At 38.6% G+C, this 26,525-nt stretch overlaps 1 protein-coding gene across 2 annotated transcripts in view; it reads left to right on the top strand.

Moving 5' to 3' along the window:
* The window catches only part of tln1 (talin 1), a 66,114-nt gene that overhangs the window by 28,218 nt on the left and 11,371 nt on the right, over positions 1-26,525 (top strand). For both annotated transcript variants that reach the window (XM_055060594.1, XM_055060595.1), the window contains 36 exons: positions 229-409; positions 922-1,035; positions 1,428-1,536; positions 2,312-2,520; positions 2,603-2,701; positions 6,486-6,653; positions 7,263-7,557; positions 8,678-8,844; positions 8,933-9,061; positions 9,179-9,292; positions 9,856-9,969; positions 10,835-10,969; positions 11,076-11,204; positions 11,535-11,637; positions 11,891-12,099; positions 12,190-12,309; positions 13,474-13,671; positions 14,294-14,433; positions 14,518-14,611; positions 15,371-15,460; positions 15,645-15,767; positions 15,844-15,987; positions 16,077-16,238; positions 16,513-16,653; positions 17,540-17,721; positions 18,395-18,527; positions 19,531-19,632; positions 20,298-20,468; positions 21,020-21,268; positions 21,454-21,573; positions 21,659-21,805; positions 22,473-22,639; positions 23,389-23,572; positions 24,652-24,777; positions 25,623-25,739; positions 25,901-26,086. In XM_055060594.1, coding sequence (XP_054916569.1) covers positions 229-409; positions 922-1,035; positions 1,428-1,536; positions 2,312-2,520; positions 2,603-2,701; positions 6,486-6,653; positions 7,263-7,557; positions 8,678-8,844; positions 8,933-9,061; positions 9,179-9,292; positions 9,856-9,969; positions 10,835-10,969; positions 11,076-11,204; positions 11,535-11,637; positions 11,891-12,099; positions 12,190-12,309; positions 13,474-13,671; positions 14,294-14,433; positions 14,518-14,611; positions 15,371-15,460; positions 15,645-15,767; positions 15,844-15,987; positions 16,077-16,238; positions 16,513-16,653; positions 17,540-17,721; positions 18,395-18,527; positions 19,531-19,632; positions 20,298-20,468; positions 21,020-21,268; positions 21,454-21,573; positions 21,659-21,805; positions 22,473-22,639; positions 23,389-23,572; positions 24,652-24,777; positions 25,623-25,739; positions 25,901-26,086 — 5,371 coding nt within the window. The remainder of the gene's footprint in view (positions 1-228; positions 410-921; positions 1,036-1,427; positions 1,537-2,311; positions 2,521-2,602; positions 2,702-6,485; positions 6,654-7,262; positions 7,558-8,677; positions 8,845-8,932; positions 9,062-9,178; positions 9,293-9,855; positions 9,970-10,834; positions 10,970-11,075; positions 11,205-11,534; positions 11,638-11,890; positions 12,100-12,189; positions 12,310-13,473; positions 13,672-14,293; positions 14,434-14,517; positions 14,612-15,370; positions 15,461-15,644; positions 15,768-15,843; positions 15,988-16,076; positions 16,239-16,512; positions 16,654-17,539; positions 17,722-18,394; positions 18,528-19,530; positions 19,633-20,297; positions 20,469-21,019; positions 21,269-21,453; positions 21,574-21,658; positions 21,806-22,472; positions 22,640-23,388; positions 23,573-24,651; positions 24,778-25,622; positions 25,740-25,900; positions 26,087-26,525) is intronic.

The raw sequence follows: 26,525 nt of genomic DNA, 5'->3' as shown, positions 1-26,525 counted from the left end.
GTAGAGAAAATTATGAAGTTGTGCAAAAAGCACTAGAACTTTTCACTGAGCCATTGATGAGGATTTTTTTCATAAGAGTTGATTATTGATTATTGCCACTTCTAGGAAACCAGATTTTCTAACTTTATACCGTCTATTGTGATATTGTACTATCTAAAGATATTGCTCACTTTGTGGATGCATAAGCTGCTATAATTATCTGCATATCCTAAACTTGTGTGACTCCAGGTCGACTGTAATGCAGCAGCAGTTCAACAGGATGGGCAAGGCAGAGACAGGCTGTGTTGCCCTGCCAGCCATTATGCGCTCAGGAGCTGGAGGTCCAGAGAGTTTCCAGAAGGGTTCCATGCCCCAGGCCAAACAGCACATTACCAGTGGGCAGATGCACAGGGGACACATGCCTCCTCTGGTAAAAAATAAAACACAAGACGACCGGCAATGCTCATTGGTGGTAGTAGTGTGGTGGCTGGTTACACTACAATGGGTGGACTAAAATCTGAAATTTTCCACTACATCCCCTATTTCAGCCTACCCTTAGCCTGACTTTAGTCAGGATGTGTCCAGATTTTTCATACATACCTTCTGGTCTTTTCAACCCTAAAATGAAATTTAGCTGAATAAAACTGAGTGTATGGAAGGTTTGTGTGAACCCCTGAAGCCAAACACCATGTCCTCCTTATCAGTATCGTTTAGTCTTAGGATCTTTACATAGTCCACAAGAACAAAATAAATATTGGGGCTATAAGAACAAAATGGCTTTATTTTCGGTTCGACTATATTAGCATCTTGTTCTTGAAACATCATGTGAGCCAAACTTTTTTCTTGCATTGTTTGCTACAACAATTATGTACAAATCTGCAGTAGGAGGGACTCTGAAATGTGTTAATATTGGCTTTACTGAGGTGTGTTTTCTTTCTGCAGACATCAGCACAGCAAGCCCTGACTGGAACCATCAACTCCAGCATGCAGGCCGTCCAGGCGGCCCAGGCCTCTCTGGATGATTTTGATACACTGCCCCCATTAGGATCAGATGAAGTGAGTTTTACATTTTGTCTGCTGGGAAAAGTGATTCCAGGGCATAATTCTGGAGACTGTTCAGCAAACTGTGAAATGATCATTCAGATATCAGATTTTTTTTCATGTGTTAGATTTATTGAATTCTGCAAAAGATCCAGAATACAAGTGCAACAATAGCTATCGTCAGATTTCTTGCATAATTCCCTTTATAAATCATAAACCCTGATTATATAAACCCTGAAATACATTAGCAATACTAGCAGGTTGCAGGTTGCAGATGCAGAAAATAAGAAATTTCTGATGTAAATGACTTTGCTTTTCACTCATCAGCACTGACAAACATGAGGACCCATCCTCTGTAGTCCTTTAGAGGTCATTGACATATATTGCATTATGTTCCTCTTTTTAAGGCATCCAAAGCCTGGCGCAAAAACAAGATGGATGAGTCCAAACATGAGATCCATTCCCAGGTGGATGCCATCACAGCAGGCACAGCATCCATGGTCAACCTCACTGCAGGTAGAGAGAAGAAAAGATCAGCTTGTTTTCAGAGTTGTAGAATTGAATTGTATCCTCCCAGAGAGAATAGAGCCGGTTAGCACTGTCGTGTTGAAACATGCAGTGAATGTAAAAATCACTGTTTTGACCTTCAAGCAGTTAAATAATTTTATCACATAATGATGGCAAGATCAGACTGCATTGAAAGTTTGTACTATCAGTATGAGTGCATGTCATTGGTTGGACTGAACTGACTTCATAATGTAAAGAGTGGTGAGATGATGTCTTGAGAATAGGTGCTATGTAAACAAACTCAATAAAACAGCAGTATGGCTTGCTGATGATTGGTCTCAGTAAGCCATCCTTACAGTGTCCAAATAAAGTTAAGAAAATTTATACAGCCAGCAGATCTAACAACATGCAGGCCAGTTTGGTGTAAACACTCTGATTAGTCAGAGTGATACGTTCAAATATTCTACTGATAACGCTTTTTGAAAATGTGACTCATAAATCTGTCAACTGGTTTCTGTAATCAAGTTTTTTTCCCACAACTTTGATCAGATTCTTATTTTTTTTTATTCCAGTGGAATGTATGACAAACTCATTCATACTGCCCAGTTATCTATGGTATTCACAAAGAAAGAACAGTTTATGGTCCTAGTTGGTCTATAGAAATTCTGTGATATGTAATGACATTTACTCGCTGTCGATTTTGTTGTTTAGAGGCTGATGCATACGGAAATGTAGAATTTATATTTACTTTGGGAATAAATTAAGTTGCTATTTGTGTTCTAAGGTGATCCAGCTGAGACGGACTATACAGCGGTTGGCTGTGCAGTCACCACAATCTCATCCAACCTGACTGAGATGTCAAAGGGTGTGAAACGCCTGGCAGCCCTGATGGAGGATGAAGGTGGAAACGGGCAGCAGTTGCTGGGTGCTGCCAAGAATCTGGCCAGTGCTGTTTCTGACATGCTGAAGACAGCTCAGCCGGCAAATACAGAGGTAGATAGCAGCTTCAGGAGGAGGAGACATGTTATGTTTGTCTTAAGTCATTATCGTTGTTCTTCATGTCTTACTTTTCCAGCCTCGTCAGAACTTGTTGCAAGCAGCAGGAAATGTCGGTCAGGCTAGTGGAGAACTCCTGTCTCACATTGGAGAGACAGACACTGATCCACAGTTCCAGGTTTGTCAGTCTTTACTTTTATAGAAGTGTTCTTTGTTTTACAGTCTACAGTCAGAGAAGGTTTAATATGATCCTAGCCTATGTTTGCAAATATAACTACATTAAGTATTCTGGGATGGTTTTCTTTATTGTTTAGGTGTCTTTTATGTGAATTTATTACAATTTCTTCAAATGTGCATTTGTGAGGTCAGACCTTGATATTTAAGGAGACAGCCTTCATGTTGAAACATGAAGGTGGCAACCCATTGAACCCACAGATTGTTTTTCAGGATTTAGGAGTTTATTATATAACCAGCAGGTTGATGGTTCAAACCCTGGCTCTGTCTGACTCTGTCCTATCTGTGGGCAAGACACTTCACCCACCTTTACTGCTAGTGGTTGGCACTGGGGCCAACAGGTGGGGTGGCTGCATGGTAGCTTTGCCTCCATTACTCTGCCCCAGGGCAGCTGTGGCTACTATGTAGCTCACCACCATCAGTGTGGAATCAATGACCGACTACTTGTCGTGCACAACATTTTGGAGTCCCCATACTTAATGAAGCCCTATACAAGCAGACGATTTAGCCTTCCCCAAAAGGTCTTTATATGTTGTATCCATAATAGTTCCATTGACTAAAGTAAGGAAAAAAATAGTTTCTCTCACCAGAACGCCTGCTCATCACAATACCCCCATCATAGTCCACTCCTATCAGCCTTTACACCTGACACATGGAGCCAGACATATACTATTCACTTAGCAACTATCAAACCCAGACTCCAATCCATTGACCTATCAGAGGGGAATCATGATTTATCCTTCCAGAAAACATGTCTCCAGTTTTCTAGAGCCCAGTGCTTGTGTTCTTCATTCCACTGCATTTAACACTTGGCATCATACTTTGAATGCATCTGTCTATACAGCGGTTGGCTGTGCAGTTCAGTTTTAAAACTGAAGCCGCTGAGTGTTGCAGTTTTAAAACCTTTGCAGGATTAAATTCTGGCCTTGTTCCAACTATTTTTACTGTAGCTTTTTTGGAACTAAGACAGGGTCTCTATGTAAATAACCTTTTTAAAATCCTGTGTCATTGTACAGATTCTTTTTTTCTAGAAGACAAATAAAAACAATCACAGTTTTGACTCATGTGAAATGTCAGTTTAAACTAATAGTGAAATGTCAGTTTGAGAATTGGATTTATATATGGCCAAATATAAATCCAAATATAAATTGATTTATATTTGGCCATATAAATCCATTTCATGGAGCTTACCACACACTGTTCTTTAAACGATCTGTTAGCCACATGAAGTCTGGGCAAACTTCACAACATATCATGAAGTTTGGAGATCTGTAGCTATTGATTCTGCAGAAAGCTCAATATCTGCTAAAAATTCTCTCATGCCCAATTGCTACAATACATTGTTATAATACCACAAAGAGTTGACTGTGGAATATTTTATGACTGAACTTTTTGCACAGGTGGGATGCTGTCATATTTCAGATTTGGAATGTACATTCAAAAATATGTGGTCCTTAATAAAAGTCTTATGGATGTAACGCACATTTCTCACCGTATAAAACTTTGTTCCATGTTTAATGAATATATTTGACAGCATCGGGCTAAAGGATCTTTCAGAGGTTCCAGATGGAGAACTCTCTCTAACGTTCAAGTGCTGGTAACTAACATATCCTCCAGATAAAAACATGACTTCTTTTGCCTAATCAAGTGTATTGCTATGTCTTATAATGTAGATATTACTTCATCTTTAAGATCAATCAACAAATCTTTTGCTTTTATAAGGTAGTAAGAACAAAGACTAAAAAACTTCCAGTTTTTAGTAGTAGGATTGGTTATAGGCAGCATTATTGATCACAATAACATATTCCCCATTGGTAAATGTACTCTGTAACAATCTGATTGTAGTGAAATGTTGCAGCATACACCTCAACATCCACCAAGTTCATCATACCGTCCTTGCCAGAGATTTCCATGGTTACAAACTCTGGGTATAGAGTAGAAATAACCTTTATTGTTCCTCAGTGAAAAAAATTATTGCAAACAAGAAAGCAAAGCTCTCTCTTTTTTATACCGACACCTGTACAGTATGGAAAGGAAGCTGATCATTTTGCAGAAATATACTGTCAATGTGGATTGTGTTATAAAGTACACTTTAAGGATAATATACTCTTTATGAATGAATGGAATGATTACATGAGCTGATCACTCTGTATTCAGTGTAAACAAAACTGTCCACACCAAAACCAAAGTTGTAAAATTTGTAAGACGCATTTGCCATTGTACTTTTTGTAAACAGAAAAGGATTGTTGGGGCAAGTATTAAAAACATGCTTACTGAGGAAAACATATTTTCCTCAGTCACTCTTTTGTGGTTCTTTATAGCACAAAAAAAGATAATTTCCAATGATTCGCAAATGAAATGTAGTCGATGAAATGGGGCCTAATTGGTTGCTCTGGCTCGGCCCATCAGTTGCTAATGCTTGTGTTGTGTTTAGCTGAAGTTACCAGGCAGACTAGCTGGGAACTTTCTGTCCTACCATAGAAGACCAACTAACTTTTTAGTTTATTAGCTAATCAAGACTTTGTGAAGGCTTTTTAGGTAACAGTTTATTTTTCTTTTGTTTACAGTGCAGAAGTGACTGATGTTTTGGACAGACTTTAATAAAACCAATACACTACATAATAAATGGTTAATTTTGTTAATAAGGATATTTTGATTATTGAGAGCCTGGTACATAAAATGTAGTCGGTTTTTAATACCTGTTACAGCAGGCAGCTGGTACAGTATTAAGTTTTTTAATTTGAAGGAGCAGTAAAAGTATCAATTCAAATTACATTAGGTGCAATATTGCACCTAAAATTGGAATTCACATGATTACAATTAGTGACATATTTACTACACACATGCTGAGATCATAAAATGGTAGAAGAAATTTCCAGGCACTCCATCTGGGACTATTAACCGACATATCCTGACAGTGGACTCCCATGACCTCTCATGTTATGAGTGGTCCTGGGACAGAGTATAATTATACTCTGTTAATTATACTAGATTGACAGAGTACCTATGGATTAAAAACACCTCAAACTCAGCACTGTTGTCACCTGACATCGCTCTGGATAGAACCCACCCCAAAAATTTTGATTTGCTGTTTCAAAGGCTTCAACTAAAAAACTGCTCATCACAACAAACGGCTTCTTGTCCTTGTCCTTCTGCAGCAGACAAGGAAATTTATATTTAAGACTTCTTTTAGATTTTACACTCTGCTGGAGAGTCGGCAGTCTACTTTTCATCTTTCACTGAATAAAGTCTATTTGTGCTAATTCCCACAGAGGTGTTAAACTAGCAGGTTGTAGTTTGAGAAAGAAATTTAACTGATATATTGTATATATTATTACTTTCTATAATAATAATATCTTTATATTATTACTCTTTTTAAATATAGGGTGGGACATTCTGTAGATATTAATAGGGACGTCAGTCTTAAATAACTGCAACCTCATCAAAGTATGTGTTTCTCCTTTCTAATATCTATTTGGATCACTTGGTTTACCTTCCTACTGATTACTTTCCAAACTATTTAGATCAATTATTGGCTCGTTGATTAAACTATTGATCGATAGAACCTTGATCTCACATTTAATTGTGCAAATTTAAAAATGTTATCTGTGCAATCTTGGAAGCATTGAACTTTCTTTGTGATTGACATTACTGTAACTGGTGTCTGTCCCTTCTTTTCCCACAAGCATGGAGAAGACAGTGATAATTAGGCTGTTCATTTTTGACAGGATATGTTGATGCAGCTGGCAAAAGCTGTGGCTAATGCTGCAGCGGCTCTGGTGCTCAAAGCTAAGAATGTGGCCCAGAAGACTGAGGACTCGGCCCAGCAGAACCGGGTTATTGCAGCAGCTACACAATGTGCTCTCTCCACATCTCAGCTGGTCGCCTGCACCAGGGTGAGTACTGAGACCTGTGGTGGTTGGTCAGAAAGATCACAACTGATACTTTAAAAGCTTTGACACTCCTGTTAAAGTGGACACCAATTAGGTAGAACATGATGACCAGGAAAATTATGATCATGTATTAAGGCCCCACTTAATACATGAAAGTGGCTGAAATTGGTTTATTTATTTTTTTTAAAAAAAATCATGGCCTTTGAGCAGTTTCACAACTTACAACATTACAACTGTAAACTTAAGTCTGGACTTTGACTAGACCAATACAATACATGATTATGCTGTGGTCTAACCCAGGGGCATCAGGCTCCAGTGCCTATATTCTACAGTGTTCTGTAATCCAAATTTTTCATTGTCTGATCTGTTGAGCCTGATCAGTGTGTTCCTGGAGCAACGCACCTGGAATCAACTGGCTGATTTCCCCCTCTCCATATAATTAAGTCCTGCAGAATTCTACTAATAACCAAGATATTTGATTCTTTGATTACAAACTTCTTTGTTATATGTTTTATATATTTGTACAGCATATTGGCCTGCTGCTATATTGATTCTAATTTGCTTCAGCTATAAAGTAGCAAGGTATAGTAAAATGTGTTCTCTTTCCACAAGGTGGTGGCTCCAACCATTAGCTCCCCAGTGTGCCAGGAGCAGCTGATAGAAGCAGGCAAGCTGGTGGCCAAGTCAGTAGAAGGATGTATGGAGGCCTCCCAGATGGCCACCAATGAAGAGGGTCTTCTGAAACAAGTTGGCCAGGCAGCCACAGGGGTCACTCAGGCCCTCAATGAGCTGCTGCAGCACATCAAGCAGTATGCCAGCGGAGGCCATCCTATTGGACGGCACGGAGAGGCCACCGATTGCATCCTGGATGTTACTGAGAAGATCTTTAATGCAATGGGAAATGCAGGTGAGTGGAAGTGACCACCTTAGTGCTGTGGATGAATGGGTGGGAATGATGGAGGTCAACATCAATAGCCAAGTATTGTGCCAACTGGTGGTCAGTTTAAAAAAAGATAAGGATCAGAATTTTTCATTCAAGTTCAGGTTTTGACCTGTCAGTATTCAGTACTAATATATGACTAATTCTGATTTCTCTTTGACAACAGCAATATAATGAAAGGTTATGAGAAAAAAAAATGTGATTACTTTCTGCTGTAAGTGGCCATTTGTTATTTATCTTACAAGCAGAGGAGACAAGCAGAGAGCTATTACAGTTATTTTAAATTGTCTTATGTTTAGTGTGGATACTTAGGTTTGCATTGTTAAAATGCCGGTCCTTATTTCAAAAAGGCTGCATACATTGTTGAGCGTGCTCCATGACACAGAGGTTGAAATGCCAATAGGATAAAATAAAGCAGCTTTAGTGTACTCCATACAGCCATCATGTTATCTACTGAGAGTCTTTATCTTACGGCCGGAATGACTACAAGATGTTTAGATATGTTGTCATAAAAGTAGCTCCCCCTCCTTTGAGTCTCCTTCTCTCAGTAACAGCCATGAGAGTGTTGTTGTGAAGACAGCTTAATAGCTGTTCTAATGGGTCATTCAGCTGTGTAATTCTTGCTGCCAGCTGATTTCTCATATCAGGTCATGTAAGACAATAAACCACTAGCATCACATTTCCTTTTCCTAAACCTCCTGCTCACATAGACACAAGCAATTCTAAAGTTTTTTTTTCTTTTTTTTTTACCAACATTATACAGGAAGAGTACAATATTCTTAATTTTATAGGTGATCAGTGATGACTACTTTAATTTTAAACTACAAGGTGCACTCACCTCTCTTCAAGGAGGTAGTTTTGTGGTGGAACATTAAGTATGTTGTTCCTTCCCCAATCTGCTCTAGTACATGTGAAAAAGTAGAAAGCAAGAGACAGTGAATAATGAACATTGTTTTCAAGGTTGTAAAAATAAAATCTGTAAAACACACAAAGTTAATAAAGCAATGTAGTTACATTCCATTTCAAGGAACAAAACCTTTTCTTTGAATCACATTTTCTCTTTTTTTCTCTCTCTCTCACATACCAGGTGAGATGGTTCGCCAGGCTCGTATTCTTGCCCAGGCCACGTCTGATCTTGTCAATGCCATCAAGATGGATGCAGAAGGAGAGTCTGACCTGGAAAACTCCCGCAAGCTTCTCTCTGCAGCCAAACTTCTGGCTGATGCCACTGCTAAAATGGTGGAGGCTGCTAAGGTCAGACTTCTTCAGTATGTCCCTAACTAAATAGAAATGCTCTAATCTGTCTATTAGTTGACTGTCAGCTGCTGTGGTATTTCTGCAGGGTGCAGCTGCCAATCCTGACAGTGAGGAACAGCAGCAGAAACTGCGTGAAGCTGCAGAAGGCCTGCGGATGGCCACCAACGCTGCCGCCCAGAATGCTATCAAGAAGCGGCTCATCAACAATCTGGAGGTAAAATAAAATGGAATATCCTCAGGTTATAACTTTTTATATTCAGGATATAGGATTAAGAAAGCCAAACACGTTTCATGTATAGTAGACCGAAGTCTTTAATTTTTTCTCTGGCAGAATGCTGCAAAACAAGCCGCAGCAGCTGCCACTCAGACAATAGCTGCAGCCCAGCATGCTGCCTCATCCAACAAGAATCAGGCTGCACAGCAACAGCTTGTCCAGAGCTGCAAGGTGAGCCCTCGACCTGTTCTGATCTGTTCTCCCAAACCCACACATACATAAGTGGCAAAATTCAGCACAGAATCCAAAAAAATCAAACATTCCATATCCTCTCTTTTAAACATAGGTTTTAGTGTTGAGGTGTCTGGGTGTGTTTTACCCTCCTCCAACAAATCCTGGCAAGGAGCAAACATTTTGGTGAAAGCAATGTTTCTGGGAAACGACTGAGTAACTTTTGCAAAACTGCTACTGTGAACTGTGTTAAAGTATCCATAGTGCTATGATAAAGAGCATGTGCAGATGTGATTAGTATTAGAGCTATGGTTTGTTTTTTGTTGTACCATGTTATAGACAGTTTTAGTGCTTATTGTTTGAATACAGTAAAATAACTAGATTACTTCTCTTATTAGTAACAAAGCTGAATTTCTGCACTTTTGAACCATAAATAATAAATTGACTTCCCATCTTTTGTTATATTGTGAAGTATAGCAATGCCATAAGTATCCATGGTGTAAACTCCATAGTTTTTAATGAGAGGTTATGCTCTGTGTGTGTGTGTCTGTGTGTGTGATCAGGTGGTGGCAGAGCAGATCCCTCAGCTGGTTCAAGGAGTCCGAGGCAGCCAGTCCCAGCCTGACTCCCCTAGTGCTCAGCTCGCCCTCATTGGTGCTAGTCAGAACTTCCTCCAGGTGACTGATTACCTGCATGAAACTGAATTGTGTTTTTAAATGTTTTTTTATGTTGTTGTTTTCGTTTTGTTTTTTCAGTATTTTTAATTATTATTTACTATGCAGATGCTAGTAAGTCTCTGGTCTGATGAATTATTACTTTAAGCCGCTGCTCTTCTCTCAAGTACTAATCTTCAATCTGTGTTGTCCAAACAAGACAAACATAAATACATTTAGAATTAGAATCTGGTTTATTTGCTAATTTGTGAATACAAACAAGTAGTTTCATTTTGGTCCTGTATTTATTGGTGTTTTCAAACTATAGGTTTCTTGCTGCCCATGAGGGCTGATCACTGTGGATCACCAATTCTCATCACATGGATTGGCTTTTAATTTTTGATTTAGGTATAAATGCTGCTAGCTATGTGATCTGGTAAAAAGGATGACTGAAAAACAGTTAATATAATATTTAACAGTTTGAAAACAGAAAGGCTCTCAACAGCCTAAATTCTAGGCTGTTGAGAAAGTCAAATCAATCACAATACATTGCTTATATCAAATAATGTCAAGACAAAGGAAACATTCAAAGTTAAATGAAGGTTCCATTCAAATAAACAAAATCAAGTTCCTAAATCAAAACTGCCTGAGAACATGGCTAATTGTTTTGTGCATGTGCAAACCCTTTGCTGTGCAGTGTCAAAGAGTGAAAGAGTGAAATGACAGGCTTTACTATTAATCTTCAAAATGTAATAATTAGGAACTTCCTTTCGAAAAATTCATCTTGGTTCTTATATCATGCTTGGTGACCACCTCAGATAATCTGCATAAATCATGTTTGGCTTTCTCTCTAAATTAATTGAGTCTGTCTCTTCCTGTCCTCTTCCAGCCAGGAGCTAAGATGGTAACAGCATGTAAAGCCACTATTCCAACCATCAATGACCAGGCATCAGCCATGCAACTCAGCCAATGTGCTAAGAATCTGGCCAGCGCCCTGGCAGAACTTCGCACTGCCTCACAGAAGGTAAAAGGTCATGACCTCCACCTGAATCATTGTCTCCTGCCCCATGTTGATGGATGACAGGAGACATGAAAACAGACAAACATGCTAAATGGTGTACATGTTTCAGGCCCAGGATGCTTGTGGTCAGCTGGAGATAGATAATGCTCTGAACATGGTGAGAGATCTGGAGAAGAACATCCAGGATGCCAAGGCTTCTGCTCAAGCAGGCAAACTCAAACCGCTGCCAGGCGAGACGGTAACGAACGCACACTCGCACACTCTCGCGCACACTCGCACACTCTCGCGCACACTCGCACACACACGCGCACACTTGTGCACACACGCGCACACTTGTGCACACACGCGCACACTCACGCACACTTGCGCACACACGCGCACACACGCGCACACTCACGCACACTCGCGCACACTCGCGCACACTCGCGCACACAGACCAGCTTATTTAGCTTGGACATACGTTGGACTGAAAATTCTCATAAGATTAAGCTTCATTTTAAACAGTGGATGTAGATCAGAAGATTCTGAATCATGGGAAGTTGGTCTAACTATTTGTTTTGTTGTTCAGCTTGAAAAATGTTCACAGGACCTGGGCACCAGCACCAAAGCCATCACGTCAGGTATCGCCCAACTCCTGAGTGAAGCCACTCAAGGAGATGAAAACTACATAGGTGGGTAAAATGAATGCACCTCCCGGAGGAGCAGAAGATGCTCCAAACATGCTTTGTAAAAGCTATGCAATTTTACAGGAAATACGTGAAAACAGTTCTGTTGGTTTATAGGTGGTCCAAAATGGGGAAGTTTGATTTAAGCCTCCCAATTACTTGACTTAATTATGTATTTACATTCTCTTTCACCAAATGTTTAGTGTGACCTTCCATGTTGGTACAGACTCAGGTTTCACTGCCCTCCTGTTGCGTCTAGGCATGTCAGCCAGAGATATAGCCCAGACTCTGAAGACCTTGGCCTCGGCAGCCAGAGGGGTCGCTGCTACCACAGATGACCCAGCAACACGCAGCGCCGTGCTGGACTGTGCTGGTGATGTCATGGACAAATCAGCCAAACTGATTGAAGAAACTAAGGGGGTGATCGCTAAGCCAGGAGATGCAGAGAGCCAACAGAGGCTGGCTCAGGTCAGACACAAAGCTTCAGAAAGAAAAACAATATTTCAATATTCCTGATTATCAGAGTAATAAATGCTATTCTTTATGACCTGTGTGTAGGTGGCCAAGGCAGTGTCCCAGGCTCTGAACAGATGTGTTAACTCCCTTCCTGGTCAGAGGGATGTGGACAATGCCATCCGCACAGTGGGCGAGGCCAGCAGATCACTTCTGGCTGATTCTGTTAGTACAGCAATCACCATTATGTAGTCGAGTCAGAATGAGAAAATCCTTTTGGAGACATGGCTCCTGATGATCATTTTTTTACTAAAAATTTTTTACAGTGATCATCAGCAAAATTTGACAATAGTTATGATTGGGCATTGCATTTCAGTACAAGAGCCATACTGCATCTTAATTTACCAGATTTCTTTACCATTAACAGTAGTGATAGTGAACAAATGAAAGAAGAGGTATCAGGTAATGTTTGTATTAATAAACTATCCTTGAGGCCGCTTTACATCGATGATACAATTTCTGACACTTTTCATACAATTGAGTAGCCTTGAATAGTTTTTTTGATCTTCAAATAAGGCCAAGACACCTCTTCATTCTTTTACAGGGAAAACACTTATTTAATTAAAATAGAAAATAGAAGTTTTGGTAACACTTTATTAGACAGTGTGCACAAGACTGACATTACACTGTCATAAACATGACATAACACTTGTCATGAACATAAACTAGTCTTCATGAATGTTTCACTGTTGTCATGAAGGGTCATTTGGTAAATTATCACACTTTTAATGCAAATTTGCATTAAACGTGCATTAAAACTGCCAACTTTGCATTATTTGGTAAATACTGACACTTTTAAAAGCAAAGTTGTATTAAACTTGCATCAAAAGTTCTTTAAAATTGTCAACTTTTCATTAGAAGTGTCATTATTTACAGAATCACACTTACTGACAACAGTCAGAAGCATTCATAAAATCTCATTCATTTTCATGACAGGTTACGTGATGTTTATGACAGTTTCATGACAGTCTTATATACACCCCATCAAATAAAGTGCTACTGAAGGTTTCAACAATGTATTGCTGTGCATTTTTTAAATCATTTGCTACACTTTCTTTTTTCTTAAATTTCCTTTAACTTTGTCCAAAATAACATCTGTGTTTTTTTCTAGGGTTGAGCTTAAAGGGAAGGGAGTGATGTAATTCTAGCTATAAAATCTGAAGAAGTATTTAATGACTAGAGTAAACACTGGACACTACTTTATATTTTTCTAAATTTCAGATAAAAACCTCTTTCTAATTTGTGTATTCTTAAGTAAAAAAACATGAGTTATTTTATTTTTAATTTCCCTATGCCCCATTTAACATTGGTATCTCTCTAACCTTGTAGTTCCCGTCCAGTGGACGAAGTTTCCAGGAAATTCAGGCTCAGCTGAATGAGGTGGCCGCTGGCCTTAACCAGTCAGCCAATGAGGTGGTCCAGGCATCTAGAGGGACCACCCAGGACCTGGCCAGGGCTACCAGCAAGTTTGGACAAGACTTCAACACCTTCCTGGATGCTGGTGTTGATATGGCTGGAACCTCCCAGGTAGGATTAGATAAGACTGCCATAGAGTTCATGTTGGCTAAGTCACAATTTTGAGACAACTTATAGCAGCTGAAGTAATAAGGAGATGGCAAAGAGCTATCAGAAAATATAGGAAAGTGTCTTAAAAAAGTTACAGGAACCCAAACTAGTGGAGCATAAGCAAATTTCAGCAAAGATTCTAACATGATATGGTAGTTGAATTCTGTGGCAGAAGAATGATGATACGTTATTACATATTAAACGATCATTACTGAGTACATATATTTGGTCATCATAATGAGAAATTAAGAAACTAAGACTCTTCTGCTCTGCAGTGTCCATTGAGTTAGTTATTTTCTTCTATAAATTTGGATTGTGGTTTTTAGTATTCCAAAAATTTTTCAATTTTTGACACTTTTGTTCAGGATTTTAAGAAGCACGTAAGTTCACATTTATTTATTTTGTTTTTTTAAAAACACTGCATGTTGTTAGCATATGTGGCTTACGAGTTCATACAACAGGTCAAATTTCTGATTTAAATTCTCCTGGCCTTACAAAGCTGAACATTCAGCAGCTTTATTCAAGAATAAGCATTTAGTGCTCTAACTGAATTCAAACTTTCAGCCTTTCTTGTCTCCTGCAGTCCAAAGAGGATCAGACACAGGTAGTGTCCAACCTGAAAACTATCTCTATGTCATCAAGCAAGCTGCTGCTTGCAGCCAAGGCTCTGTCCACTGACCCCAGCTCACCCAACCTGAAGAACCAGCTAGCAGCAGCAGCTCGGTGAGAAATCCTCTTTCACTTGTAAGACTGTGACTTCTCCATAGCTTGTCTGTACTTAACATGTGTGAGTATTTATATCTCCAGGGCAGTTACAGACAGCATCAACCAGCTCATCACCATGTGCACTCAGCAGGCTCCAGGTCAGAAGGAGTGTGACAACGCTCTCAGAGAGCTGGAGGTAAAATCTGTCATGCTAAAGCTGCCATTCATGAGTTGCCATATAACTTTATACTATGTGTGAAGCATCAAGTCTGGTTTTCAGTGTCATTGTAACTTTCAGTTCAGATATCAGAAGATTAGAAACAGGGATAATATTTGGCCATTGTGACTCATGTGACTCACAGCATATCTTTCTTAGGCTGTGGCAAGTATGTTGACATGACTAAAACTGTTTTTGGAGCTATCTTGGACCAAGCATGCAGAAATGGAGCTCCTTTTACAAAACATCAAATGCATTCCTGTCTGTCTTTTTATGTTTATGATGTGTGCCTGTTGCATGAATCCTACATTTATTGGTGTAAAAATTCAGTGTGCTACAACATCAACAAAAAGAGGCACATTTGCTGCAGTGGGATTGTTTTTTTCTCATACTTGTCGAACAATCTTAAAGTTGTCAGACAACTAGTCTGACAAATGGTTGTCTGACTGGTTGTCCCTGAAAGTTATTCCTTCAAGACATACATTCATTATATGTGCAGAAAAGTTATGCTGAAATTGTCCAGGAATGGGTTAGGTCATGCTTTTTGGGGTTAAGAACATTTAAATACAATATATCTTGAGGGTTCTGCGCAGTATCTTGGCTGTGCCAAGGACTGCACATTTTTTTTAAAACTTTGATACCGATTTCCAGTCCATTAGAGTTAGTATGTCATCATATATCATAGAGTGTGACAGCAGTAACAGAAACAGTTTGCAAAAGTTTGGTCTCTATATGCAGTCAGTGAAAGGGATGCTGGAGAACCCCACCGAGGCAGTGAATGAACAGTCGTTCTTCGAGTGCATTGACAGCGTCATGGAGAATTCTAAGGTACATCACACACTCAACTGCTTTTCTTATCTTATTTGATTTCCATTCTGCAAGGTTTCTCTTACAGACTAAATTGTTGAGGTTGAAAACAAGCTGTAGACACTGTTCTGTCACTGAAACACTAATAGTAGAAGCATGAAAGCTTTTTATGTGGCACAGCTGATTGTCTGCTTGTTCTGGACAGGTTCTCGGTGAGTCCATGGCAGGCATTTCACACAATGCCAAAAATTCTAACCTGCCAGAGTTTGGAGACTCGGTCAGTGCTGGATCCAAAGCATTGTGTGGTCTTACTGAAGCAGCTGCACAGGTAAAATACTTTCTGTATAATACTATCTGTTTATTAACGTTGAGTGTTGTGACCATCGACCTGCTGGTATGTCTAGGCAGCTTATTTGGTGGGAGTGTCAGACCCTAACAGTGTAGCAGGCCAGAAAGGTCTTGTGGATCCCACTCAGTTTGCCCGGGCTAACCAGGCTATCCAGATGGCCTGCCAGAACCTGGTGGATCCAGCCTGCACCCAGTCTCAGGTTTGTGGTTATCACGTTGCTTGAGCTGGTTTTGGTTTCTCTTAGAATGATCCTTCATGTGGTGACTTGCTCACTTACTCTCTGCTCAGGTGCTTTCTGCAGCGACCATTGTTGCCAAACACACTTCAGCCCTGTGTAACGCCTGTCGCCTGGCCTCTTCCCAAACGCCTAACCCTGTTGCCAAGAGACAGTTTGTCCAGTCAGCCAAAGAAGTGGCCAACACCACTGCCAACCTGGTGAAATCTATTAAGGTTTGTAATATGACAAAATCTCTCACATGATTTATAAACATCTTAGTTGTGTATACTGGTTGCTGAGCTCAGTCCTGATTGGATTTTAACGCTTGAAATTTACTGCACATTAAGTAGAAAAATAGTTTAAAAATGAGTTCCCGAGAACACTGATTGTTAGGAACTAGTCCAGAGGGTCCCATAACTAAGCAACAGTTATCTCTCAGCATAACTAGAGAATTTAGCTCTAGACTTTGAGTCTTTTGGAAACTTTTGATTGATGTCTCTTTTGCAGGCTTTAGATGGAGCCTTTAATCAGGAGAATAGAGAGAAGTGCAAGGCTGCTACTGGCCCTCTGATAGAAGCTGTGGACAACCTGACTGCCTTTGCCTCAAACCCAGAGTTCGCCAGCATTCCTGCTCATATCAGTCCTGAGGTTAGTGCTCTCCTAACCTTTCAACTGTTTACTGCTTCCTTAATAAGGCAACACATAGTGTTATTGTGATTACATTTGATTTGGATTATATTTGGATTCTATTTCACTAATTTAATAACCAACAAACCTGATTTGTTTAATAACAATTTTTGCACTGTTATTAAAAAGTTTTCTTGAGAAACCTAAAAGTGAATCATTTTCTTTCCTCATGATGATACAAGTTAACCATCTCATTTATCCTTCAAACATATATAACAATACATCACTAAAATAGATACTGATGATGCACCAGCAAATTCATATGTTCAATTTGAAGCATTAAAACTGTTATTCTTGTTTAAGAATGAATGCTTAAACAAGAATGCTTATCGTGATGGGTCAACATACTGTTTGAACCAAAGTTGGAAGGCTGATCCTGAAAGGTGGGAAAACTGTATTGGATACTGAACATTTTTGAGCAACCTGTTTAGATGTGTGGTCCTTATTTTCACCTTTCAAAGACAAAACAGTGACTCTTACATTTACATTGCAATAACTTTTTGGACGCTAACAACTTGTTAACAGTAATGAGGAGTACATTTAAAAACTACAGAAAAACAAATGAACAACATTTGGAGATGCTGTTGCTGCTGACTAAACACTTATTTAAGTCACATTTAATAAGACTAAGTAGAAAAAACAGCTAATTTATAAAGGGGGAAATAAGCTTTAATAAGTCCAGAGGAAAATATTCTTCATTAGTTAAAGTAAAAGAGACAGGCTGCTGGAATAACAGAGGAAGTAAACATGCAGCTTTTAGCCATTGATAACATTTATCACAGTAAAACAGAAGCTGTGCCAAATGTTATGAAGTCATTTAAAAACGAGTTTAATCCAAACTCTTCAGGGACATGCAGCCATGGAGCCCATTTTAACAGCAGCACAGATGATGCTGGAGAGCTCGACGGGCCTGATTCAGACCGCCCGGTCCCTGGCAGTCAACCCCAAAGACCCTCCTAAGTGGTCTGTGCTGGCGGGACACTCGAGGACTGTGTCTGACTCCATTAAGAAGCTCATCACCAACATGAGGTATGCTTCAGTCTGACTGCTGTTGTTTCCCATCTCCGTATGATGAAACAGATTTTCAGCATAAATTTTTAAATTATAACGCTGAATAATATTACATGACCAATATAATACACACTGTAATATTGAATGATGAAGAAGCATCTTAAAGGATTACAATATTATGAAGGCTTAGGTTCATTCACATAGTGCATTTGTATATTTTTTACATTATTTCTTTATTTTATTTTTATTTATTCACTTTATTAATGTTACCATAACAACTACAATGTCTGTTTTCACATGTAGTAAATACAACTCTAAAAGAAGGACACAGCAATACTGTCTGTCACTATCATTCAGTAAATGGTACATTAATGCAGATTTACTAGCCTGCTGAAACTACTTTTATCAGCAAACATTTAAACATGTGTTGGGGAGAAATTTGGTTCAACTCTTCTTACAACATTATTCCAGTTTATTGTTGTAGATTTAGAACGTCACATTAAACCATGTCTCTCTGTATCAAGACTTTAATCCTACATTTGGTAACTGTTGTTTTCAGTCATGGTTTGTATATGTTTACAAATTACATTTATGAAATAAAGATATTGTTCCTTCACATTTATTAGGATGAGAGCATCACTGATGAGAGTGATGCTCTCATCACTCCTTCCCTCTTGCTGTATGTGTGCAGAGAAAAGGCTCCAGGCCAGAGAGAATGTGATGACGCTATAGAGGTGTTGAACGGCTGCATCCGTGAGGTTGACCAGGCCTCTCTGGCTGCAATAAGCCAACACCTAACACCCAGAGACGACATCTCTATGGAGGTAAAGACAGCTCTAAATGCTACTTTTCCTCCTTGGTGGTTCATAATGTGCTTTAAAAGTTGACAAGAAAAAGTCATTTCTGATTAAGCAAAGATGTTATTTTGTTAGCTGAGAGCTTTCATATTTTCTTGTTATAAACTTTGCCTATCAAAATTTTAGTTTTTATATTTATCTTGGATTTGATTCATGATTTATTTTAGACATTGGTTTGACTGTGTTCTGTGAAGCACTATTTTAAACATTATTCAATACGTACAGAAACACATTGACTTAATTCAAGAAGAGGGACGCTTTTGGTTGCTTTGATAGTTTCTTTTTTTTTTGTGCCATTTTACTGTTGGGAAGAAAATTAGTTTCTTAAGTTATTCCCTTTATTTGCACTAGTAATTGTGCGTTATTAGATTTATTGTGCTTTATAGCATGTTTACCACTATTATCACAATATGTATTTTTACTTCTTAAATATTTTCAAAATGCTATCAATTTTTACATACTTTATGTTCTGCTGGGGATTGGGAGAACCAACCAGACACAATAATACTTGAAGTCAGCACACTACTTCCCACAGATCACTATCTTTGGGAATGGAAAACAGGGCTCATGCCATGGTAGCAGTTAATCACAGTAGTAACATCTGCAGTGGCTTTGTCCAAGAAAGAGATATAGAGAGAATAAAGTTTAAAAGTCTTCTTGAGGTGTAACAATTAATATATTGTAAGTGGTATCCAGAATATAGTTTCTGGATACCAATGAGTGGGGCTCATGTATACTACCTTATAGGAACTTTGGGTAGTAATTCAAAAACTATGATTTTTCAAAATCTAAAAAACTATAAAATAAATCAGCACCATTTTTTTTGTGACAAATTGCTTTTTATTATAAAGATTACAATGAATATTATAAAGATTACAATGAAATGACCTTGCCAGGTAGTTTTGATCAGCTTCTGGATCTAGAAGTGAATGATAATTGAAGTGGCTTTCCCAATGTGCTTGTATTGTAGACTCTTCATGAACAGATGGCTGCTTCAGTTCATGAGATCAGTAATCTGATTGATCCTGTGGCAGTGGCGGCTCGATCGGAGGCCTCCCAGCTGGGACACAAAGTAAGCACCACTACAAACACACACTGTTCGACATGGAGTTTTAGATAGCCATATGTGACTTCTCTTACAAAATGACTTGATGTCTCCTAATGTAAACACTAGCGCTGCATTTATTGCAGCTTTCTGGCCAATGGCTGATTAAAAAGTCTGACCTGCCCATTCAGATTTTGGCCCATACCAAATTTTTTGACTGAAATGTCAAATATAGCAAGAAAATGGCTGAGTTGTCAACAGTGGGGTGACTATTGTTAACTTCAAATGTACAGACATGAGCTGGTGGACTGATCTGTCATTCAAACCTCTCACTGAAGAGCAGAAGTGGACAGTGGCGGATTTTTAGACTTTGCTGTGGTAGAAAAGATCGGTGGATAAGATCGGCTTCACATGTAAGTGTCAGCCGATCAAAGATCTCCCAAGATTCAGGAAATCAGCACCAATAAATCTGCTGGCAGATAAATTAGGGCACCCTTAATAAATACTTAGCAAACGTTTATAAAGGAATGTTTTATATACTGCCTCAATATTGTTTTAGAATATTTCTTCTAAAAATCAGGAATTGGCTTCACAATTCCAATCATTATATGCCCAAACATTGGTGCTCATCAGATGGTGGTGCATTGGAAGGCTGATCATGTGCTTCTCCTTCCTGGAACTGTTTCTCACAGGTTTCTCAGATGGCTAGCTACTTTGAGCCCTTGATCATGGCTGCCATTGGCACAGCGTCCAAGATCCTCAGCAGCCAGCAGCAGATGGCTGTCTTAGACCAGACCAAGACCTTGGCAGAGTCAGCGCTGCAGATGCTCTATACCGCCAAGGAGGCTGGAGGAAATCCCAAGGTACTGAACTGAGTTCTCTGGATCTTTACCTATACTTCTCATGTCCTTGTTCACAAAACGTGATGTGTTTGTTTTATCCTTACATATACCATGCAAATCAGAATTATTTCTGATTTGCATCAGAAATAATAAGCTGAAAAATTACAGCTTATAATTTTGGAGGCGTTTCCACAAATGAGTGCTTTTTGATCAAATCTTTAAATTTTTTTTTTTTATATTTCAAAATATGAAATGCAACACCTCCCTTTGTTGTTTGGAAAACCTTTGTCAGGTGCGAGCATAATAAAATAATTACTATTCGATGAATTTGCTATAGCCACTCAGTTTTCAGTTTTTTTTTAATAAAGAAAAACCCTTATTAGGATTTACCTATCTTCGATCATTTGATGTATTTGGCGTATTTTACACAAAGAACATCATACTCAATCCCAATCAGGCTAACTTTAGTTTAAAGCCTGGGGAAAAAAAATCTTCTTTTGAAAACAAATATTCTAAATCTCAGTGATTTTGAGCTGTCAGCCTTACCCACTTGCCTATTTTTCTTCTTGCAGGCAGCACACATGCAGAATGCTTTGGAGGATTCAGTGCAGATGATGAAAGAAGCAGTAGATGACCTTGGGGCCACACTGGCTGAGGCAGCTAGTGCAGCAGGTGCTGTGGGTGGCATGGTGGGCTCCATCAACGACGCCATCAATAAAATGGAAGACGGGCCTGCAGATGAACCAGATGGCACCTTCGTAGATTACCAGACCACCATGGTGAAGACAGCCAAGGCCATTGCTGTTACTGTACAGGAGATGGTAAGAACAAAGTGTATCTGACAAAATGTTAGTATTTCTCAGAAATCTAGTTAGGTTTTTCTGTTAATGTTTCAGTGCCTTCATGAAGCTGTCATATAGAGCTTTCCTCAGATAGATGTTCAGTCTTCTGAACATCTCATTCCGACTGAATCCACAGACTGTAATATTTTCTCATTTCTCTTCAGGTGACTAAGTCCAACACCAACCCAGATGACCTTGGAGGACTGGCCAACCAATTGACCAATAATTTTGGAAATCTCGCAAATGAGGCCAAATATGCAGCACTCACTGCAGAAAATGATGAAGTGAATAAATACTTCTGCTGACAAGCATGTTGTTAATTTTTATACATTTCATGTATTTTATTTCCTCTACTGTTTTATTTCTCAGATTGGTTCTCACATTAAGAAGCAAGTGGGAGAGCTGGGCTTCACCTGCACAGGTCTGGTTACCAAAGCTGGAGCTCTACAGTGTAGCCCCAACGACACATTTACTAAGAAAGAACTTATTGAAAGCGCCCGCAAAGTCTCAGAGAAGGTCTGAAATTTTTTAACATAATGATGTCTTTTTTTGTTTGTGATTTGTAGTTGTGATTGAAGCATTTTTATTGTCATGTTTCTTACGCATTTCTGTTTTAATGTAAAGCACTTTGGCTACCCTGGCAATTTTTTGAAATGTGCTAGAAATTAAGTTTATTTATTTCTTTTTTTTGATTATCGGTACAAAATTACAGCTCTGACAGAACTGACCATAGCACAGTTTCTCTCTTCTTTATTGCTGCCTGTTCTTCTGTGAGACGACCTGCTGTGGCACTGTTAAATCACAGTCATTTCAGAACTTTCTGCATGTGTTCCTGGCTCTGCTTGTGATAAAATTCATAATTGTTCCTCCATACTGAGCAGCTCTCTGATAGCAAATTGCCTGTCTGCCGTTCACAGCTAAACTATAATGTGGTTTTGGAGTTTGATGTGAAGTCATCAGACCAAACCAACTTAAATTGGTTTGGTGCTGTACTCGGCTCAGTGTGAAGTAGGTATCAATACATGAGAACAGCTGGGCAGAGGAGCACTGGATCTGCTAATGGGAAATGACTGTGGTCGGGAATGACTGGGACTGAACTGGTTAGAGGTCGGCTAGTGGAAAAGTGCCTTATGTTTGCTCTGACACAGACTCTCAAATATGTCCCTTTGTTTTTTTGTGCTAGGTCTCTCATGTTTTGGCATCCCTTCAAGCTGGTAACCGTGGCACCCAAGCCTGTATTACAGCTGCAAGTGCTGTTTCTGGAATCATTGCAGATCTCGACACAACCATTATGTTTGCCACTGCTGGTACCCTTAATAGAGAGAATGCTGAAACGTTTGCTGACCACAGGTACCAGGTTCTCATTTAGAGCCCTCTCACTTGGTGTGTGTCATGAATCCTTTTGCTAGTAGTGCTGAATATGCTTATCATATCATATTATTTAAGTTTTAATTCCCTTAAGAATAAATTGAATATGATAAAAACTACTTTAATGACAATTATGGGAGTAAATGGATCGTATTAACACATTTAGTAAGTTTTTTTCATAATATGTGCTCCACCTACTGGCATAGATCTCTGTAAAGTTATGTTGGGCGCACATGTAAATTTATTTAATATTTTAAAACAAATTTTTTGGACAGTTTTTTGTTTATTAACACAAAGTGTGCTTTTTATTTGTTATTTTTTAAAGAAAGTCAATTATTTGAATTTCTTTCTTAGGAACCCAGTTCCTCCATTATTATTATTATTGATTACAATCAACTCTTTTGAGGTTTGCATTATTACTCCCTCATCAAAAATATGCCTGGAGTGTAATGATGTGCGATATGCCATGTGTTAAATTACTTAATATTTCTTTTGAGTTATGTCTTATATTTTATAGTCATAGCATTTTTTTTAACAACTGAAGGTAGTTACTTGATTTCTGCTTCAAAATGGCCCAATGTGCTTGGGTAATGCACATTGCTGCCCCTTGAAGGAGCATAATACTCGTCACTTTGCTTTGTCTTGTTTACAAGCAAGTAAAAGAAATGTCTAAAATTGGAGGTAGTTATATTGCCATGGTGATTTAACTCATAACTTTTGTTGTTTTTCAGAGAATGCATTCTGAAGACAGCCAAAGCCCTAGTAGAGGACACCAAGCTGCTGGTGTCTGGTGCGGGAGCCAGTCAGGAGAAACTGGCTCAGGCTGCCCAGTCTTCGGTTTCCACCATAACCAGACTGGCTGATGTGGTCAAACTGGGAGCAGCCAGCCTGGGTTCTGAAGACCCTGAGACTCAAGTAGGCTTTGCAGAGCATTTCAAATATTTTTGGGAGAGTTTGTTTTCTAAAGTACTCACTTTGGTAAAATCTTTTGTTAGGAACAGATGGATTTTCATTTAATTTAGTTTATTTTTAGAAGAGGAGCATTTTGTATTAATGATCCTTTTTGAATAACACAAATATGAATCCACTCAACTACAGGCAAGGCAGGTTTCCATTGTTTGTCCCCCTGTCAGATAATACTGTCTGAATAAAATGAAAATACAGTTAAAATAGACACAAGGAAAGAAAAAATAAGAAATAGAATATATAGAACATTTCAGGCTTGTTGTCAAATTGTTGCAGGCTTGGAATCAGCTGAGATGAGCTGCTTTGTCAGTATTTTGCAGATCACAAAAAAAACAACCAAATGTTCAAATAGCAGTGTTGGTTGTCAGATGGTTTGCTGTTGGCATGAAGCTGAAGACTAATTTCAGCAATTTTTTTTTTTAGTCCTTTTAAAATAATTTACTCTCATTATTTAATGACAATAATGAGAGTAAATGGATTGTATTAGCACATTTACTAAGTTTTTTCATAATATGTGCTCCACCTACTGGCATAGATCTGTAAAGTCATATTAAAATTACTTTAAAGCCAAATAATTTTGTCATTGAGTATTTTAGCTCATGTTTGGAACCCAGTTGTTCAATTGTTTTATAAATATGTTTTAATTGTTTTATGTATTTGTATATTTGTTTATACTGATGGTGGCGATGTGGTAGGAGTTTGACGTGCAATCATCTGGATGTGAAGTTGTTTTTACTGACTTACATCAGTAATTGTCCTAAGAGGTGATTAACATCAGCAACAAAAATAAATAAATAAATAAAGGGAGCTCTTATAGATATTATAATGCCTGAGAATGTACAATTCTCAGGCACTTAATGCATGTTCTGTAAAGCTGGTCAATGCTTCATTAAAACAAAAAAATAAAAAAAAATGGGAAAAAAATATTCTCAGAAACTAACTTTCTGAGAAATTGTATGCGCTGAATATGTTGTGTGGAGACAAAGGCTGAATATATGCCACTCTCTAATGTGCTTTGTTCTCTTCAGGTGGTATTGATTAATGCAGTGAAGGATGTGGCCAAAGCTCTGGGTAACCTAATTAGTGCCACTAAGGCAGCTGCAGGTAAACCTCATGATGACCCCAGCATGCTCCAGCTTAAGAGTTCTGCTAAGGTAATATTCAAAGGCCACCACTACATTTTACTATTAATCTGTTTTCTGTAGTAGAATTGTGAACCACATTATATCTTTTTTTTGTTAATGCCACATCTATATCGAGTCAACATTATAATTAAGCTTTCCACAAGTATAATGTTGCTTCCAACTGAAGAACAACCACTGAATAAACAAAGGTATGCAGTAATACTGGAAATGGCAGTGTTACTGCACAGGCCAGGCAGAAGAAATATTGACATACAGAACACTTGGAATAAACCATCAGACCACATATTGCATTCAAGCAGACAAATGTCTATTGGTATTACATAACTATAATTTACTGTAGTGCATCTACAGACTTTAAGGTAAATTTCATAAACATTTTATACAAAAAGACTTCTGATGTTATTTAAACACTTTTAAATTCAATCTCAAACACCAAATTAGGATTTAATGACCAACCTGAGGCTGGTAAGATACAACATTATTATGTCTATGGAAATACTTTAATGTGTATCTGAACTGTTTTTATAAATGCTAATTTAACTATGAATGCAGACACTTCTGCTGTGGTTAATTAGTTGCCTTTAGAACAACACACTGTCAATCTAAAAAATGTATTAGAAAATATACCCTTTATATTCCGTAAAAGGGGTAAAGCAAAAGAACTGCTGGTACCCTCATTCACAAGTCAAGAGTAATGCGTTCTGTTTTAACGTACTTCAGTAGCTGCATCCAGTCTCTGATGAAGGTGATAATATGCACTGCAGCAGTCCCGCTGTCCATTCCCCCTGTATAGTTTTGAGGAACGTTGAGATCAGCCTGATTTGTGGCAATTAAACTCAACTTTTCTTCTGCAGGTGATGGTGACCAATGTGACATCTCTGCTTAAGACTGTCAAGGCAGTGGAGGATGAAGCCACCAAGGGAACCAGAGCTTTAGAGGCCACTATTGAACACATCAAGCAGGAGCTGACTGTAAATCTCCGCATACTTGGTTCTGCATGTTTGGTGGCCATACATAACCTTGCTTTATGAAAGCTGGGATGGATGAAAAATTTCTGTTGGAGTAAAATACATGCAAAAATAATTGTTGTTGAGTTATGTAGTCACTATCTAATTATGTTGTTGGCACTCAGGTTTTCTGTAGTTCTGATCCCCCACCAAAAACGACCACACCAGAGGAGTTTATTCGTATGACAAAAGGAATCACCGTGGCAACAGCGAAGGCAGTGGCTGCGGGGAACTCATGTCGCCAGGAGGACATCATCGCCACTGCTAACCTCAGCAGACGAGCCATTGCTGACATGCTGCACTCCTGCAAGGTACAACAGACATTTATTTGCATAAGTTGGGCTCCCTATTGCCTTCAAAACTGCCCTCATTCTTCATGACTGGGCATTAAAATGGAATAAAAAAACATCTCCCAAATGTTGGTCAATATGTACATTTTGGCATCACACAATTGCTGCAAATTTCTCAGTTGCACATCCATAATGCAGCTCTTCCATTCCACAATTTCCAGTATCCACATTCAAGATTGGAATAAATTTTATATACTTTCAATGGGGTTTTTATCTTCATTTTTGGAACATTATTTGTTAACACAAAATGATTACAAAACCCATCAGATCAGCAGTTTTTTAAATGTTTAGAACTGTCTATCTGGCATCAAGAGCAATGCTGCATTTAATGTCACATATATCTTCTTTCTTTGTCATCCTGTTTGTTTACATGCTCTGACTTTTGCACCATGTCTTGATG

Source organism: Poeciliopsis prolifica, unplaced genomic scaffold, assembly GCF_027474105.1.
Source record: "Poeciliopsis prolifica strain line A6 unplaced genomic scaffold, Auburn_PproV2 SCAFFOLD061, whole genome shotgun sequence".
Lineage (NCBI taxonomy): Eukaryota > Metazoa > Chordata > Actinopteri > Cyprinodontiformes > Poeciliidae > Poeciliopsis > Poeciliopsis prolifica.
The sequence above is the reverse complement of the archived record's forward strand: the minus strand, read 5'-3'. Positions and strand labels throughout refer to the sequence as shown.